The sequence below is a fragment of the Trachinotus anak genome, unplaced genomic scaffold, assembly GCF_046630095.1.
Source record: "Trachinotus anak isolate AG129_WGS33_773 ecotype Australia unplaced genomic scaffold, CSIRO_AGI_Tana_v1 ptg000019l, whole genome shotgun sequence".
Taxonomy (NCBI): Eukaryota; Metazoa; Chordata; class Actinopteri; order Carangiformes; family Carangidae; genus Trachinotus; species Trachinotus anak.
The window spans coordinates 20,437,669-20,457,544 of NW_027273870.1; the positions used below are offsets into that span (position 1 = coordinate 20,437,669).

The window sequence follows — 19,876 nt, forward strand, 5'->3', positions numbered from 1 at the left end:
ATTGTTTCTGTGGCTTTCACATGCTTTCAGTTAGTGTTTACAAAAACCAGAGGTAATCACACATTTAGTCATCTGAAGAGGGGAGATCCATTTAAAAGCTACTGATGCCGTCAGTAACAATTATGATTCAGTATCACCTGTGAATGTCCTAAAAAACTCAACCACCATCCACCTTTACTCCACTACCACCAGCTACATTACATCTGTACTCCTACCTCCTATAGTGAGGTCTATTGTTATACACTTGAAATGTATTTAACCCCAGTGGTTCCCAGCACTGACCTGTTACTTCTGTTACTTTGATCACTTTTAACAAATCTGACTCACTATAGTTTTTACTGAGAAGAAAATGCTGACTCTTCCAGATCTCTCCTCTTATGATGCAGCTACAGTCTGTTTCAGTCATGAAAAAAGCAACACAATTATTGGTCCATCTGAGCCTGGTTTAACTGTTCTGTTCTTGATTCAAAAGCTATAAAGACTGTTACCCACACTGAATGGGGCCATTTGATGAATGCTTAAGCAGAGAAAGCAAACGATGGCTACACTTAAAACACCATTGTATTTAATTCATATCCATTTTAATTGCCTTGCATGGATCCAAATGAGTTCCATTACTGTAAGTCAATGATGTGAGAACTAAAATCTATGGATAAGAAGAAATGTGTAATCGCCTGAGAACAGGCAGTTCTGTTGGAACACCGTTCTGTGAATCACACATTGGTATACAAAGAGGTAAACATTGTTTCAAAGATAAAAAAACGTTCAAAATGACTAAAAAATTACTTTACAGAAGACTTAACAGGAACTGGGAATTCAAAATGTACATTCATATTCAAATTGAACTCTGCTTATCTGACCTCAATGTTAATTTGCAATCTATGAGACCATGTATTATTCATTATCTTTCCTGAGATGAGTGAACAAAGACACAGAGTGTGTTTAAAACAATCTGGGTCATATTTGCACTTCTTAACCGCAGGGTCACAGAACTCATGTATCTGACTATGCCAGTGCTTATGCAATCATTTTCTATGCCGGTGAACTTATTTTTGGCTAAATGCCATTTATGCATTTTTGTTGTGGATAAAGTTAGTGGATAAATTACATTAGAAGTCTTGTGTATCAAGTCTATGAATCAAGAAACTCTTGCTTCAATTACATTCCTAAATATTCAGTCAGTGCCAGGTTTGTATGCCTTAAGATAAGGATCTACAGGGAAGTGCAAAAAACATTTTAATGATATACTGTACAGCAAGATCCCTATCAATATTTTGTTCAAAGTGAAATAGCAGAGGTGCACTCCTTTGGGCAAAGCAAAAAAATCATTGCATTTTCTTATCAATGCTAAACCAAAGCAACTTTGCTCCTCCACGTGCAGAAACTACTCCTTGGAGTAGCTCTTCAACACCTACCTGTTTTAGATATCTGAAACGCTCTAAAATACCTTGGGAGAAATTCTGTTGCTAGTCTTTCTTCAATATATCTGCTGATGTGATCTTGACTGAGCAGAAGTGCAAGTCAGAAAATGCCTCTGTGGACTGCGAAAAAATAAGTTATGTTTGATCTTAAAAAAAAAAAAAAAAAAAAGAAAACTATAGAAAAATATTCACCCCTAACGGTTTTGAATAGTTTTACCTTGAAGGATGAGCAAATTTTGGGTGAGTTAAAAATAGCGCGTTTTCACTCAGTAGAACATCACAGGAAAGGTGAACGGAGGCTGAATGAATACAGCTGGTCAGATTCCAGCAGCACTTGGCCGCGAGGACACTCACTCACTATTGCATATATGACCTCTATAAACCATATAATTTAACATAATCATACACAGACGATCAAAGCCACAGCTCTTCCCAGGTAACCGTTATGGCGGAGACATATAACTTGTCCTAGGACACAGCTGGAGGGAGGGGAGATGCGTGGCAATTGCCTTTTCACTGTGATTATCATCAGAGTGAAATTATTATTATCATCATCATCAACAGACTCATCATCATATATAGAGGAGCAACAGTACATCTGCTGTGCCCAGCACTACTCAGAATGTGGCCAGGAGAAGTATTCTGCGGTGAAATATTGAATTAGACCTGGAGTCTGGTGGTCTGAACCGAGAAGGAAAAAGTCAAGAGACAGCAAGTGTTTGATGAAAAAAGGTTCTTATGTCCTCCTGATTTTTTCTTGAGGTATCTCATCTCTGAGATTCTCTGAAGGTGTGACTCACTGTCTTTACGTGAAGAAACTTCAAGTACTCCAAGAACCTACTCACAAATATATTCAACTTTATTTATATGTCTCTAAGATGGGTAATAAATTCTGTCTGACCAGAAGTGTGAGTAGGGGGTGTTTTTCCTTTGGTGTGTGTATGTCTTTCCTCCCCCTTTTGTTTGTTGTTTTTGTTAATATAGCACAGCAAACGTTCAGCTAAGCGAAGCATATGATATCTTAGCCTGGCATAAAGACTAGAAACAGGGGGGATTGACCCAGAATTACTTATTAACATTTCAATCCATACAAAAACCAAGGTAAGCTGTGGTAAATTGTACAGAAGTTAAGTTGTAAGTGGATGTTGTTATCTTTGGACAGAGCAGGACTGTTTCCATCATGTCCAGTCTTTGTGCAAAGCAAAGCTAACTGGCTGCTGGCTGTAGCTTAATATTTAATAGAATAAAACAAAAGTTCTATTGATCTTTTAATTTAACTCTTTGGAAGAAAATGAATAGTGCATTTCCCAAATTGTCAAACTGTTCTTTAAGCCTCTTGAATCTTGGGCTTTTGGGCTGTATAAATGCAACTGACTAGACTTGACTTGTGACTCCACAGGTGTGTATGTGAGTGAACAAGTGACCACATGTCTGTGTGTTTATGCAAACACACAGGTGCTTGGGCATGTGTCTGTAAAAAAAACAAACAAAAAAACAAGATTTTTGTGATAGATGACCAGATGTGCAGGAGGAAATATTGATATAAATCCTGTGATGTTGTCTTCATGATTGGAGCCTTTGGGGCTTGAAAGAGTGATCATCCGCTTCTGAACACACACACACACAGACACACAATTTCACACTTCCATTGCCTTCAGCCACACACACCGACACACACTCACACACAAACACAGCTTGAGATTTTAATCAGAGAGCAGCCCTGCTTGTGCTGACCAGGCCAGGGGTTTACTTGGCCAACGTGTGCGTGTCTAATCAAGGATGAGAGGAAGTGGTGACAGAGCGAATGTACCAATTAAGCAGGCTGATTGGGCTCTATTCCACTGTGGCAAAAACAATCTCTCCCACAACAGATTGCAATCTGACAGGACCAGATGTAATTCATTAATTATACTGATAAAAACGCCTCAACTCCATAAACGTCCATGCTGCTATTCACTTTTGTTAGTTTGGCGTTTTTTATGATGAGTTATGGATTTTTCCTGAGGTTGTCTGTTTAGCATGTGCATGTGTGTGTGGTTTAAAGTTTTTAAGTTACTATTAAGTTATTATTAAGTTATTTGTTACATTTGCAGCATAATATATATATATTATTGAATCACTCTTATAGGGGAACTCCTCTGAGAGGGTAAAGATTTAGTGTTGTAGTCAGATTAAGCAAATACATCCACCTGAATAGTCCTTAGATTTCAGCTTCACTAGGAAACTTTTGTTAATAGACTCAGAAGCCGAACCCCTGAGCAAATAATTGAGAAGTTTTTGGATGAATATGGGTTTAAATTAAATTATTGCCACAGTTAAAGATTAAACTAAAAGGCTTTTCAGGTATTACTTGTAAGTGTTTGGTGATGTGTCCAAGAACAAAAGTGGTGCTTGGTGTATTGTAGCAAGGAGGAATAAAAGGATAGTTTAGATGGAAGGGAAGTTGGGGGAGGGATTTGGAGCCTGCCTCACCTTGTCAGAAAGGTTCTTGAGTGCCTCCTTTATCCCAGTTGAAGAGTGCTCCTGGGCAGCCTGGAGGAGCTGGTCCGCCAGGCTTGCAATGAGGGGCTGGAGGAGATTCATGGTGCTGAGTACCTCCTGAGCTTTGGCTGTGTGCTCTGGAGAGTAGTAGATACACTGGTAGGCAGTACTGAAGCTGTGATGGACGAAAAAACACATCAATTCAGATTTGACAGATTCCGCTGCAGTTGCATGAGCATGGGCTGAATACAGCATGGTATATCAATTTTACGAATAGAAATGAAAGTGGCCCAAATGTGATTTGAAAACTGGGCCACACTTGCTTGTAATGAGATTGGCCATACTGGACAGAGCTCAACCCATTTGTTTTGTCTGCATCAGAACTGGTTTTCACAGTGTCCACTTGCCACTGGCATGTGCCAAAACTAGCAGAGTAGGAAGAGACGGTATTTGATATCAAACAAGCCACAAGCTCCACGTGCTGGCTGACCTGCTCCATCTGCAGGCAAGATCAGCCCTGAAACAAAAAAATTTAAGTAAATGTTAATGCTCTCCTACCCTTGTTATAATATGTTCTGTGATAAGACCTTGCATATAATCTCCAATAAAGATGCAACATGTAGAGAAGGTGATGCACGACTCCTTGTTGCTATTTAACTGTAGCAGCTCTAAGCTCCAGGCACAACAACTACTTTAAGCTGGCTGAAAATAAAAAGTGTAACCTTTCCTAACAGATAGAAATGGTGTCTAATGGTATTTACCTTGTATCACATGCATAAATCTGATTCAGACCAGAAAAACATAAACACAATGTAGCTCTGGATCTTTAATAAGGAAACTGAGAAACATGTTATCTAGCAAAAGTAGGAAAGCCTTACATTATTCTTTTCTCGTCTAATTAAAAATTTGATATAAAGGGGTATTGAGAGATATATTCATTGTGTTGAGATGGAATATTGACAAATATGAATAATAGAAATTTACTGACTGTAAACATTACATTATTGTGCACTAATTTTCTGAGCTCATTTCATTCTTCTGCTGCCTTGAAATGTTCAGCAGCAATGCTTTCCAGGTACTCAGTCTGAACTGTTAAATTGGACCTGCAGTCCAATGTCAACCCATTTTCGCTTTATGAATAATTAATCCTTTCTTCATTTCTAGGGAGCTATTTAATCTCAGACAAAAACACCTTTTGTCAGTTTCGAGATTCAGGGCAAATCACTCCAATCAAACATTCTCCTCGGGTAAAGTTCCAGTGACTTTCAATGAGTTTCCGCTGACTTCCTGCCATCAGCTGTAGCGTGGAGAGAGGCAGTCATTTGCAACCCTCCCAGCTAGTTTAGAGTCAGCTCTGCAAGCCTCTATGTAGGCCAGACCCCAGAGCCAGATCCTAAGGCATAATTGACATAAGAGTGAGAGAGACAGAGTGAGAGAGAGGGGCTGGGAGGGGCACACACAAAAGGCTGGTATAATACAGTATTCTCTGCAGCACACCAAAAGAAATTTTGCATTAAGGGAAAGAAAGTGCATCTTTAGAAGTCGCCCTGTGTAGAACAGCACTACCTGGTGTATCAATAAGTGTGACAGTCTCAAGGCTTAAGAAATTAGGCGTAGTAGGTACTAGCCACTAACTATGTCTTTGACTGGCTAACTTTAAAATCTTGGCCTTGTCATTACAGCTAATGAGCCCCCTGGAGGACTACCACCCACAAGCTCAAAGCTAATCAAAGGAATCACTAAGTGAGAGGGAGACACAGGGCAAACAGTGTGGAACACTCAGCTGAACAGAATGCCGTCATTTCTACTCGCAAACTTCTGTTATCCTTACTTCTATAACCATACCTTCAAATACAAAGATTTCAGCCACACAGTTGTCTAAAATTAAATAATCCAATGCAACAAAGTAAAGTCTGTAAAAGGCTTTCATCCCTTGTGAGCTTACATTCATCTAACTACATTATGCAGAACTAAAGAGAAAAATCCTACAGGACTGCAACAATAGAGACACTCCAGAAAAGAGGCAGAGGAGAAAGTTGTTGGAAGAGGACAATAGCTTCAGCAACTGAGATTCAATAACAGCCCTGTTGACTCATAAGTACAAATCCAATCCCATTAGGGAGACTATGCAGGCAATAATGAATGTAGGGACCTGCCACCTGATGCTAGAGGGACAGAATTGATCCCCTCTAAGGCTGGCGAAGGCAAGGAACTTTAATTGCCTCATCAACATTGCTGTCAGTCCAGACAGGGTCAAGCAAGATGGCAAACCATGCAAAGGTAAAACAGCATAAATCTGTGAATACAAACTTGATGAAAAACCAAAGGGGATGTTGCACTCCAGGGTCTGCTTGTTATTTCAAACCTTGGGTATGTTTCCCATCCCTGATGTAATTTGGCAGTGCTCTGTGCCAGGTTTTTAAATTACGATGCCAATAAATCAGTGGGTGGACACAACAATACATCATATAATCCAATACCAACACTTCAGGAATAAATACTACCTTTGAGGCGCTAAGAATATTTATCTTTTGTTGAGGATGTGACAGACAGGAGGTGACTGAAGTCTGCATCTGAATTGCATGATATATTATACTGTAAATAAATACAAGAGTAGAAAAGTCCTCTTATCTGTCTAGGTCTAAGGTTGGTGGGGCTTAGTCTAAAGGTGACTCACAGCACACCTAAACACCTAAAACTTATAAAAGCCTTCCTTCTGCTTCAATCCTTTACTTTTTTGTAAGGGGCTTCCAGAAGGACTTGTTATTTACTGCTTGTAGGTGGAGATCAGACCTATTTTAATGTTGCAATATGGAGAGATTACTTTGTTCTTATGAAGGTGCTATTTGATCTGACCATTTTGAGTGTCTGACCTATTGTTTTTGTTTGCCATGCAGCACTATATTATCTAAAAAAATCACAAAGACAGTGGAACATTTTTTGAAAAGAAAAGAGAAGTGAGTAAGATGACTCTTTGTACTTAGCCGTGATGGGAATTCTATCTTTTTACATGAATTTTTATATTAATATTTACCAATATACATAATATGAATATAAAGCACTTGTCCAGCAACTATGTAAATCTTTAAATCTGCATGTTATTTCTGAATATTTATGTACTGTATAGTCCTAAGAGAGTTATTATTTAACATTTCCATACATGGAGTAAAGCACATTTAAAATGAATTGTTTTTTTCTTTGTTTTCCCTTAAAGGAACAAACCAGACTATAAGGTTTCTTTGGAGTTTTTTGTGATGTTAAAGCTCAATTTCACTGTGCCACGGTCAAATAAAGATCAATGATCCTCTGATTTCTTGCAAGAAAAAACAAAAAACCCTACATGTATGCAGACTTACTGCCTCATGAGCAGAGCTTCCTAATGTGCCCACAAATTGTATTTCAGTTGACTCCCTCAAAATGGAGATACAGTAGATGAAAGGGACTTATTTGTGCAGACTCCATTATACAGCACACATAAATGATATATTAGGACTGATTATCACTGTTAATAGTGACCAGCAGGGGATCCTCACAGACTTCTCTAAACATCACACAAACCCCCTCAAAAAAAAATCTTACCTGAAGACACATCTAATTGCACAGAGTTATGCTCCAATTATAGCACTAACAACAGGATGCAGAGTAAAGTTTAATGTTTGATTTTTATCAGCATCTCTCATTCATAACAGCTTGCATGTTCACAGGCCTCCACTTTTAGTTGATTAACTCTCTATAAAGCCATCTGACGTTGTCAGGTTTGTTTTCCATCTGAACTCATTAATTTGTGTGAAACACTTTGTCAAACTTCAGTTGTATGTGCCAGATCTACACAGCATCCCAGTTTATGCAGTGCAGTGCACAGTGGCGACTGTGCCATCATCAGGACACATACAGTACAGACTGACTTGTGGCTGTGAAGAATAGCATGATACGAAACTGTAGCGCAGAATCATGACTGGTCATGTAACTGTGCTGGTTAAATTTAAGAGGGGTGTGATTGGAAAAACAAGCTTCTAATAAAAACTCCACAGTTACTCTATTTGTGGCTCACATGCAGTTTCATTACTGTAATTTTTAGTTTACACAGACATGTAAAGGCCAACACAGAAAACTGTTTTGTTCCTTGTTTGGCAGCTGTGACATTATTGCTGCATGTAAGCTAATTTGAATGCAGCCAGTGGGATTTCAAATAAAATCCAGTATCACCACAGAAAACAATGGAAACTACTGGGTTTTCCATATGTTCACAAACAATAATTCAATTCACTGGTCTTAGAGGCACATTAGGATGCAACTCTCCACATCCTGTGAGACAGCAAAAGTTTCCTCTTAGGTGAAGCTCCACCAGATTCCATTACCTGACATCAGTACATTGTAGTTGGGAGAGCAGTGCTTTTAGACAGAATTGCTGCCAGACTACAACACACTCACTGATAATGTATGATAATGGATTCTTCTTAATCCCACCTCATTTATGTTCACCCTGAGTGCACCACACGCCTCCAGTCATAAAAACACAGAAGGTGTGCTGCCACTCCCTCTGCACAATATGCACAGTGAACCTGACTGCGCTTTGCACCTGCACTTTGATTCATGAAATAATCGCCCTTCATCTCCTTATAATTCAAATTTCACACTGACAAACGGCACTGGATCTCCAGTCTAGTCTATGATGAGACTCCAGTCTGCTAACACATTACTGAAACTAGCAGTGTGGCCGGGATGAACTTCCTCCTTGGTTTTCCTAAATGATCAATAGAAATTGGTTATAACAGTAATGAGACGGAGAAAACTGTCAGGCCCAGCGGCCTAATTAAGCCAACATCTCCAGTGCATGGCTAATTAATAGTGGAAAGAAAATTAATGAAGAGCTTGTGGCCTGCTGCTGACAGCCAGCAGGAGTAAAATGCAGCTACGTCAGCAGAGTGCCCTGTAGCACTCCAGGTGACTGCCAAAGCCTCCTTCGTCATTTAGACAGCAGACTCTAATCATAGATTTCACACCAGGCCACTGCCACATGGCCACAGTAAAAATATACACTTTGCTATAGACATATTTTGGAAGAACTGATCTCAAACCAGGTTCTTTTAACTGCAAATTCCCATCTGTTGTTGAATCCTCCAAAGGGCACCAATCTCACATCGTTTCTCAGTATAGCAGCCAAAGCTTTCCTCAGTGATTCAGACACGAGCTAGAAACCCTGATCTGAGACCAGATAAGCCTCAAGGCTAGTGCCAGTGTCCCCACAGAACGTGGAGCAGGCTGATTCCAGATCAGGCAAAAAACTAACAAGCTGCTGTCCATCAGCATGGAGTCCCAGCGACTGCCAATGTCCTGTCGCTCAAATGCACACGGAAGGACTGGGAGGAAGTTATTTTGTTGGACAACATGCTGCTAGTCACATTAAATCTGAACATCGGCCCCAAGAGACTCTATTAAATGTGTGCAATGTAGTTTCAACCACTCTCTGTGTCCCAGAAATGTGCCATACGGCAGCTCTGCTTGACCAGGAGGCCTGGCAAAATGACAGTGCTTCCTCCCTCTCCATACAGAATTCAAAGACACACGTAGAGAGGACTCTACTGCACAGCTTCTGCACCAACTAGACACAGCTGACCTTACGAAAAGCCTTCCTTCCAACATTCTGCTTGAAAACTGTACGCAAGTAAAAAAACATGTACTATGTCTTCTACTCCCAGACACGTACACACCATCAGTGCAGTTCGAAAAAAAAAAAAAAGGTTCAAGTTCCATAAAATCTGTCTCCAAAAAAGTGTGTTGCATCGTTATGCAGATTAGCTGAATAATTCAACAGAGGCTGTTAATGAAAGATTAGACCACATCAGCAAATCCACAGCTATGTCTATAGGGTTCAATTAAAAACGGATAAAAATCCAGTGACTTTTAAAACAGCCATTTAAGTGGGACTGTACGCATTAATGAAAGATAAATGCTCTTGCCCTGTGTGTACATGTGCAGGGTATCTGGAGGAATACTAAGTGTAGCTATTGATTAAATTCTTTCCTGGCCCATCCTGAGAGACAAACTACATTGCATACTCTGGTCATTGCCAAGTTTGGCCAATGCAGGTTTTTAATGGATCTGGAAAGAACACCCCTCCTTCTCTTCTAGTGTCCAGGGAACAAAGACGAATAGCTCTTTTATTGCCCTCCTGGTAACACCTCTGTGCTCAGGTTTTCTTTTTTTCCCCCTTCCTCAATCCTTTTCCATCTTCTCTTTGATGAATTAATATCACATTGAATAGCCAAGTCTCACATCTTGCCGATTGTTCCCTTTTTAATCAAATGTGATTACAAAAGGCTGCTTCTGAAAGGCGAGGAGGCATACTGGGAGAAGTATGAGTGAGTGTGTGTGTGTGTGTGTGTGTGTGTGTGTGTGTGTGTGTGTATGCAAATGTGCGTGCACATGAATCTTTGCTCTGCTGAAATAGGCTGACTTGCTGTGCAATTAAGTGACTCAGTCGCGCACATGACTACAATACTTCGCAGTCACACATAACAAAAATACCTCATCAGGTCCTTCGAGGCTCAATATTTGGTCAGACATTTAGTGCATGTATAATAAAAGCAAGTTAAACCACGAAATAGGCAATGTGCATAAATTAAAGTAAACACACACCTTCAATGCAATGGCCAATGTGAATTCACAGAGAAACTGAGTTTATTCCTATTTCTGATGATGACTGACAAACGACTGCATTCCAGGTCAAACATGGATAAGGCTCAGCACAGGCCGTAGTCAGTTAGCCAGGCGGAAAATTGGAAAATTTAAGCTACAGTGAGTCATTAGCAAAGTCAAATATGAAACAAAAAGCTCTGTCTCCCTGGTGAATTATTTCTGAAGTCTAATCTCTCATTCAAAGAAAATGATTTCACTTCAATGGATTCTCAAAAATATGCTAACCTTATCTAGCAGATAAAACTGACCATCTTCAGCAAATTTACTTGCGCACTTTAGCGTAAAGAAGTCCTTTCTTTACTTTTTTTATTATCAGCATAGACCCCCAACTATTTTCCCATCAATTTATCTATTTTATACCCATACCTCACCATTCTCCATCTTGCCTCTCTTCCCCCCTTTCTTGAGCTGCAAACTCTGTAACTAATTGGATCTGGCATGGTCTGTAATGACTTTGCACTCTATGGGGAGCTTTGGGAAAAATCACCCTTCATTTCTTCTGGCATCACTCAAGTGACCACATACTGAAGTCCAGAGACATATACCTCCATCCCAGAACCAAAAGGCAAAGACAGCAAAATTTACAGGATACTGCTGATACCAGGTTTGAAGACGTGACTTTCAGTCACTGCATGTGCGTATACATCTATCTCTCTAGTTTGGTCTGAGCAAAGCTGGCACATACTTCTTGGCACAATACTCAGCTTTTCGTCTGAGAATTAGTTGTTTTTCAGGTTACAGACTCTGTGAAATATTAGTAGTAAATATTAGGAGTAATCATGATTGATTATTGCTGTGTGTATTGTACATTGTATTGTGAAGTCACTTATTATGGATTTTTATCCAGGTGCACTCTCCACATCGCATAATTTTTGTAGAAACAATCTTATCACCACTCATTACGCCAGCTGAGAATTTCTCCCATTCTTAAAACCTTAGCCTGCCCATTTGGTTTTGAATTCAATTACATTTTAAAAGTGAGAACCAGCTGGCATCTGGGAGGTTGAAGAAAAATGTATGGTTCTTCAGTGAGAAGTCAACACTCAACTTCAAGAACAAGAAGAAAAAGCTTGCCAGGGAGAAGAACCAGTGCAGAGGAACTCAACAAACCTTTTCCATCATGCCTGCTGCCTCCAGTCAAATTGAGCTGTCAGAGGCAGTGGAGTACCATTCAAAGTTCAACATGGCTTGGCTGTAAGTAGCTGTATGGGGCTTGAAAACCAAGTTCATAGGCAAGGGACAAATTTGTCTGTCACTATCAATTATGCCCAAGTTAAATTCTTTTGTCAATACAAGTCTGTTTCTGCCTCAGCCTCCTGTATTAAATCCCCCATTCCTTCTAAATGCCATGCCTGTGTGCTGGAAATGTTTTTTTTCCTACCTCTTTTTCTCTGATTCATATCTGCTTAGGAGACGCTGCAGACCACCACACTTGAAGCCCTGGAAGTGGGCTGCAGGGGCACCAACAGTGACAATGTCATAGAATGCATCTGTAAACAGAGAAAAGGGAGTTAATTGGTATCTAAAATACTGAGATATATAATACAGGACCTTGAGAAAACTGGTGGCACTAGAGGATTTTGAAGTGAGAAAAAATACTATTCAAGAAAATACAATATACCTGTCAATGTTAGTTATTCAATTTGAAGAATAAATTTAATTTTGAGTTGTATTTTGCAGATTATCATCTACAGAAATGTCTCTAATAATAATCAACAGCTGATATGTTAAAGTATCTTGCATATGACTCTGAATACATTCTTACATGACAGCCTTGTATATTTTCTTTGTATATTTCTTCTTTACATATGATATATGAACATGGTATGGCAGTATTATGTAAGTGTACATATAGTGTTATGCAATTACAAGTTGTTTTTTTTTAATCCATGCTTGGTATTCATTCTATAGAGTACAGAGACATTTCTTTTCTATCAGAGCTTATAACTTACATATATTTTCATAACATTTTTGCATTGGTTTTAAATTATTAATAGTTATTAAATTGCTATGTTCAAGTGTTTTGTGGTATGTGTTAGTGGTCTCTTTCCAGCATGGGGTATGTGAGGCTCAATGCTATACATGACACAGGGATTACCAAGTTTATATGAATATACCATGCAGTTGTTTCAAGGCTTTGATTCACATTAAAATATGAAAGTTGTGAGGTGGTGGTCCCTGAAAGTGATACCTTCCATAAAATAATAAATTATCTTATGCACCAACAAATATGCCATATGAATGAATGCAAAAAGAGGCATGACATTATTCTCCACTTAACCAGGGTATTTGCTTTTAGGCGAACATATTTGCTGCTTTTTTACTAGTCGTCTCTCTCCAGCCATCTTTTAGTCTTAATGTAGCACTGGTCCCATGCTGAACCAGAAGGACAGCCAATGTCAGAGCGTTTCATTCCAATTTGCACACCACTGTCAGAAGTAAATAAACACTTCACAGACGGCTAGGTGGGCACAGAGGTGCTTACAACAGGCCTTGTTTTGAATGAGTAATGGATGGGGCTGACAATTAAATTAAAAAAAAAAATTGTGAAGGGGAAAGGGGGTGGAATGAACACCCCCGGGAAAGCAACAGTACACAGTTTCGAGCATAGGAAAACTTTGCTTGAAAAATTGTTGAAAATAGAAATTAATGACACAACACAGCTCCAAGTATTGCCACAGAGATGTGAATGATATGACCAACAGCCTCCCATCCCTTAACAACACCACAATAGACCAATAATGGTTTGATGTTAGGGCTTTGCTACTACCCACTGCTTCTTCCATTAATTATCCCTGTGCCTTGCCATGAGGCTCCCCATCCGCCACACGTTTGGCCCCTGGAGTTTTCAGATGTCCAAGTTCCCTTAATTGGTTCTCCCACAGCAGAAGTACACTGGAATACAATGGCGGGTTTCAGAACATCAAGCACAATGACCAATTTGTGCCTGATTTGCCTGCTCTTCCTCTCACACCATCCTTGTCTCAATACATCAGCAACAGAACAAGCTGTTTAAGTGCAGAGAGGACAATCTCTTGCTAAAAGAGGAAATTGATTATGGCAGTCAAGATGAATGGTTATAATTCATACTTAACCCATTCCACAATCCTGTTTAACAATGATAAAACATCCTTTTACTTGACCAAAATGAGTGCAGAACAATGCTTTCACTTCAGCTTTGCTTTTTAGGCTGGAAATATTTTGCAGTTGTCATTTTAGAGACAGAAGACTGCCATTCCCAACAAAACAAATGAACACTGTTTCAAGCTTTCCGATTTCCTTTTCTTGCTGGATGATCAATAGACAAAATGAAAATGAATGGTTCAGTGTTGTTGAGTGGATTGCATTGCCAAACTCAAGGAAATGCATCACTTCAGAAAATCAAATGGAACAATAGAGCAATTGACTACAGCTGGAAACTGAGACTCAGCTCCATTAAGGAGCAGGTTCATGTTTCCTGTGCCTGACTGATTGCAATCATTTTTTCCACATGGTTTTCCTTTTCAAATCGAACAAAATGTGCAATTTAATGGTAATTCACTATCAGACAAGGTTATTAGCGTAAATTAAAACTAGAAGGTTGATATTCAGACTGAATGGCCATTTTGATGCAATCCTCATTTTAGCTGTTTTTTTTTACTGTGTTATTCACAGAGAAGTTTTTGTTAATTTGGTCTACACTCACTGATATAAAGGTGGACAAAATAATAGAAATTCAGTATAATGCAATACAGTACAATAGCACCATAAAGTGCAGCCTCCGGTTGAATCAACATTTCTCTAAACCTAGGTCTATTGCAGCCCTGAATTAGACTGCATAGGTGTACCTAATAAACTGCCAACTGAGTGTTGGATGTTGAATGTTGTTTATGAAAACATAATTTCACCATGAAATAAGCAATAACATTTGTCAGGGACTCCTGAAATCCTCCACCTTTTCCAAAAAAAACACATTTGGCAGTGTATGCAAGTTGGAGGCTGGTGTGGGACTGTATCCTGGTTGGTTATGACATCTGCAAGGAGGAGATGGGATCTGAGGGAATAGTCTGAGCTTCTGTTCATGTTGCATCATTTCATGGAGATGTGACACTGTTTTCCTGGGCAATTTTTTTATAATTATTGCCTACATTTGTTCACTGGGTAAAATCCAGGATGCTTTCAGGACTGCAATGCATTTCATTTATGAATATGATTACTTTTTGTGCATTTTTGTCTTTATTGAATACAGTATACAGCATAAATAAGCAGAAAAAAGGAGGAGGCAAAATGACATCCACGATCACCATTTGACTCTGGTTAAAGTGAGCTTATATGGTATGCATCTCAATTACCAGGCCACCTGGACTCTCCGTGTTTCTTACAATTAATACTGTAATGCATTTTTAGAAAGATCTTTAAAAAATAAAAAAGTGGTACACTGTGGAGAAAGATAATACACTTAATGTAAATTAGATTTAACTTGTAACTGGCAACATATAATACCATTTTCATGGTCATGGATTTTTTTTCCTTTTACTGTTACTATACTGATTAAACATACATGCTGTACAATCATATAAATATGGGTATAGATTACAGACAGTCAATGATTTATGACATGGATATGGAGTTCTCTTGTGTCACTGAATAATGCACAACCCAATATGAAGAATGACAGTTCACAGGGTACAGTTCACACACTTGCTTATGCATAAAAGTGCATTCAATAAAACATTGATATCATTTTTTGAAAATATTCTTGATTTGTCTGATACAGACATCATGTTTCTATGCCCTTTGGTATGACCACTTTTTCATATTACACAGATTTCTTAATTAATATCATGAAGCTGATAGGAGCGGTGTGTATCCTTCAGGTGTCTCACTCCAGGTAAAACTGTACTATAGGGGAGTTTAATCACACAGGCATATCAGTTAAAGCACCACTGCCTGGAACTGAGACAAGATGTGAATTGGGTCAAGAGAGGGTTACCATCAGTGTGTCAATCAATCCATTGACAGTTTTCTAAGGCTTGTTTTATCTTTCCCCCCTTTTCTGCCTTGACAGTGCAAGACAGTGGCAGGATTGTATGATGACTTCATTTTACTTATTTTATCTGTCATTCCTGATGTCTTCACTGAAAGAGCCACAGTTTATGTCATGATTTGTCCATCTATAACTTTCCATCAATCACCAAGTGTATAGTTGAAATGGAGCCCACACACAGATTGTGAGGCAGCAGTTAGTTGCCATAACACACAGTTACTACACTGAGACAGTTCCAGGGCAGTAACAGACTCTGCCAGCCAGAGAGCAGGGCTGGAGAAAAGACAGCCTGGTCTTTCTCTCTGGAAAAACGCAAAGGGCTTAATTAGCGTTTTGCCTATCTTTCCCAGGCCAAGTTAATTTTCACCTTTCGGCCTCGGTGAGGGCCTAGAACCACCCTGTCTTGGCCCACTGAGTAACCCTGACAGATGGAGATGTCAGGCATAGAAAGACAACAGTAGGTGACAATCACAGCAGCTTCAGTTTATAGAAATGTGTGTCATATGTTTCTGGAAGCTGTATTTTGGGTTACAACTGATTCAGCTCTGTTCTTTTGAACCAAGGTGCTTTTGAGTGGGTCTAGAAAAAGCATGAAGTCAGTAAGTGTAACATTAAGTCCAGGACAAGGCTTAGGCGGTCATGTAATACCTGTTTTTCTGGGGCACGTCACCCTCATCCTCTGGGTGTGCAGGTTTATTGGGATGAACTCCAGAGATTTCTGGGCTTTGCAGCAGCTTGGCTTGAATGACCGACCTGAAAAATTCAGAGACACAAGTATGTCACTTTGTCATGAAATATAATTGTGTTGTCAAAGATTTCAAAGGTAAAGACATTCCTAATATAGCCTCCTTTTTTACAGAAAGCCCTTACCATCTGCTATAGTTATACTATGATCTGTCCAACATGACTGCTTTATATGTTTTTTTCTTTGTATTATTTTATTAATGAGCTTATGAAGAGATGAACAAAGACACAAAAAAAGATTAGCAAAGATGACTTGTGTTAAGTTAAAGGTTGTAGGAGTTGCTGTAGTGTAGATTAAATTATATATTGTTTGGGTGTGGAGATTTTCACAACCTAATTGCCATAATATTTTAAAGTAAAATGGTGGTAAAGAATGTATAAAGTCCAATGATAATTTTCATTTGCCTCTAGTGAGTGGTTGCTAATGAGTACATGCTTTCTGAACACAGATGTTTCAAAATAGTAAAACTCAATTTAACCACAAATTCTCTCAAAGAAAGCAGAATTGTAAGATAAAATGTCACAGATCACACAAAAACTATTTAGAACTGCACACTACAAAGTATTCTTTGTTTGGCATTGGGTTATGAGTACAAGTATGTTAAACACCCAAGCCATCACTTTTAATGGCCCAAGATCATTTGATGCACAACTACATACATATATCAGTGAATGTATCAATTAGAGACGAACAAGCATCTCAAAAGTAGCTCATTTTCAATCAGCTGCTTATAACATCCACTAATGTGCAGTGTAATCCTTTAAGCATAGGATTTTATGCCCTTTGCAGCCACTGCTTTGCTCAGAAAGTCCAATTAAAATTTTCTGCCAAATGATACTCTTTGTTTGTGGCTTATAGTTGAGCTCAAAATCACAATCTGACTCTCTATGTTGACTGCTCAAATCTCAAATATGTAAATAGGGTTGATGAGCCTCTTTGAGATGAGGCTTAGCTTCTAAGAACAATCAAGCAGCAGAGGAAATTTTATCAGTGTTCTAGATGTAATTCACTTAAAATGAAAGTCTTCTGAACAGGTACTGAAGACCAAAAACTCATCATATTACAAAGTTTCACCTAATTTTGCATTGAAACTTTTAATTAAATCCCCTTTTAAGACATATGACTTTGAATTTCCTTTCTGAAGAATTCAGCCCAGCAAACAAGTTCCAAAACCAGTAAGAAAAAATCAAACAAACAAAAAAAACAAAATAAAAAAACGCCCTAGTTTCATGTTTTCCAGCTTGTGTGAAGCTGTTATCTGGCCATAGAGGTTATGTGGCTATAAAGGGTCAGTGATGGTATATATGTTTGTGTATATATGTAATTTATGATTCATTAACTCCAACTGTAATATAAAAACTACTGGATTAGGCCTATTTGTCATGTTAACTCTTAAAGCACTGCATAGACTATGTCTATTACTGTTTTCTTCCTTTCTTTCTATCTCTCTTTCAGCAGGGCAGCCATTTAATCTGGAATGTCTCTGACTGACAGACTGACTGACTGATTGACTGACCGAGTGATCGTATTTCCACCATTGCTTACTATAGTATCCACTCAGTATTCTTTGATTTTATTTCACACAAGCTGCTTTTGCTAATGTGAAAAAACATTATCATATTCCTTTGAACCAGAGAAGGTGATTTTTCCCCAGGAAAGACCTACACAATTCCTTGTATTCAGAACAAAAAGATAAATAGCTTTTGTACATAGCTTTGGAAAAAAGCATATGCCAGAAACATAAATGTAAAGACACAAATGTAACAATGATTCCTTTCTAAAGTTCAAAAGTAAGTCTTATGTTTTGTAGACATTCATAGCACCACAATCTGTAGTCTCCTGGGAACAAACAAGTATAGACCAATCAGAGCCCTGGTATTACAGGTGGTCTCTGTTCACCCAGAATGTAGATGAGAAAACCTGTTACCTGCCACAGATTTTTAACACCATTTTGCAGGTTGGCCAAACATGAAAACAAATCCACTGTATGTCTTTTACTGGGTAAAACACTGAAATTGCTGACGTACTCAAACTGAAATGTGTTACTTCAAAAACAGATAACACTTATGACTCAGCTGGAGCTGACAGCGATATGCCTTATTTTCAAACACTGAAAGTTAATCATGTTTTCTTACTATGGTGGTAACAGATTTGCTGCAACTTATCAAAGTGCAAGTGTAAAGAAAAGCACTGCATATATAATCTGTTGAGTAATTATGGCCGAGACCAACATATACTGTGGTGTTAGAGTGTATACAAAAATCCTTGCTTTTAAAGGTCCCATATTGTAGAAAGGGAGATTTACATATATTTTTTTCTTATAAAGCAGCTCTTATAAATTTATACAGAAACTGCACCTTATATCGTGCTATCAAGGCTTCCATAATTTTGTGATGTAACCATCCTCTGCTATGCCCCCACCACAGTACACCCGGATCCACCATCCATAGATTTTTTTTGTTGTTGTTTTGTCTTTATTAACAACACAACACCAAGCAGTCATTCTGTCGCTGAGCTAGTTAGCTACAAGACAGAAAAACGTTGAGGAAATGCTGCACAATCATTGGATGTCAGGGAGCCAATATATCATTGCACAACCTTCCCAAGGATAGTAATATTAAAGTTGGCTAGACCAGTGGCTAAAGTTTAGTTTTACTGAAATATCAGAGCATTTTAAAGTAACCATCACCAGTGGTATTTAAGTTTTACCAAGCCAGACTAGTAGACTACGATCTGTTACCTGTGGTTGCCTGGATGTGCGCCATTCAAAAAACAGCCAATCAGAAGAGTGCCTAAGAGAGTGACACAAAACGCCCTGTTCTTGCTAAAGCTCCAGAGAGAAGGTGTTTATTGGTAAACACAAATATATGTTCTTATGGGCATAACAATGTCAAATAAACATCAGAAAAATGTAAACTGTAGGACCTTTAATTTGTTTGGATGTGATGTTTCACTATGTCTAACTTTGTATTGTGTGTCTTGTCTCATTTGCCTATTTTGTTTAGTGTTGTTCTGTCACTGTGCCTATGTCTAAATTGTGACCTGTCAAGCAGTGGTGCCGGCAGGATTGTATTTCATAGTATGCAGAAGAACCTTCGGGTTTTCCACACACACAGAAATGTCTGCTCATCTAGTGAGTGAGTGAGCAAGAGAGAGAAAGAGAGAGATTGATTCATGTTTTTAGCGCTAAAGTTACAACAACACCACCATAAAACTCTGATTAGCCTACCACAAATATTTCAAAGACCAACCAACAGGCCAGAAAAACAACAGCCAGCTGATTAACAGGTTGCAACTATCATATTATACACTGAATATCCCAGAGATACGTGCAGTAAAAGTTGGCATTAAAAAGGCAATGGATTCCCTGAATTAGCTAAATAAACACATGTAATCATCCAAAAATGTACACATAGTGCGTACAGGATTACAACTGCCGGGGCCACTGGTGTCAAGGCGCTGCAGATGAAAATTAGCTCTAAGCTAAGCTATGGCCCCTCACAA

At 38.7% G+C, this 19,876-nt stretch overlaps 1 protein-coding gene across 18 annotated transcripts in view; it reads right to left on the reverse strand.

The window, feature by feature from the left end:
* Positions 1 to 19,876, reverse strand: part of inpp4b (inositol polyphosphate-4-phosphatase type II B) — a 224,756-nt gene that overhangs the window by 23,790 nt on the left and 181,090 nt on the right. For all 18 annotated transcript variants that reach the window (XM_071504372.1, XM_071504379.1, XM_071504378.1 and 15 more), the window contains 3 exons: positions 16,276 to 16,380; positions 11,983 to 12,091; positions 3,894 to 4,077 (listed from right to left, as the gene is read on the reverse strand). In XM_071504372.1, the coding sequence (XP_071360473.1) occupies positions 3,894 to 4,077; positions 11,983 to 12,091; positions 16,276 to 16,380 (398 nt within the window). The remainder of the gene's footprint in view (positions 1 to 3,893; positions 4,078 to 11,982; positions 12,092 to 16,275; positions 16,381 to 19,876) is intronic.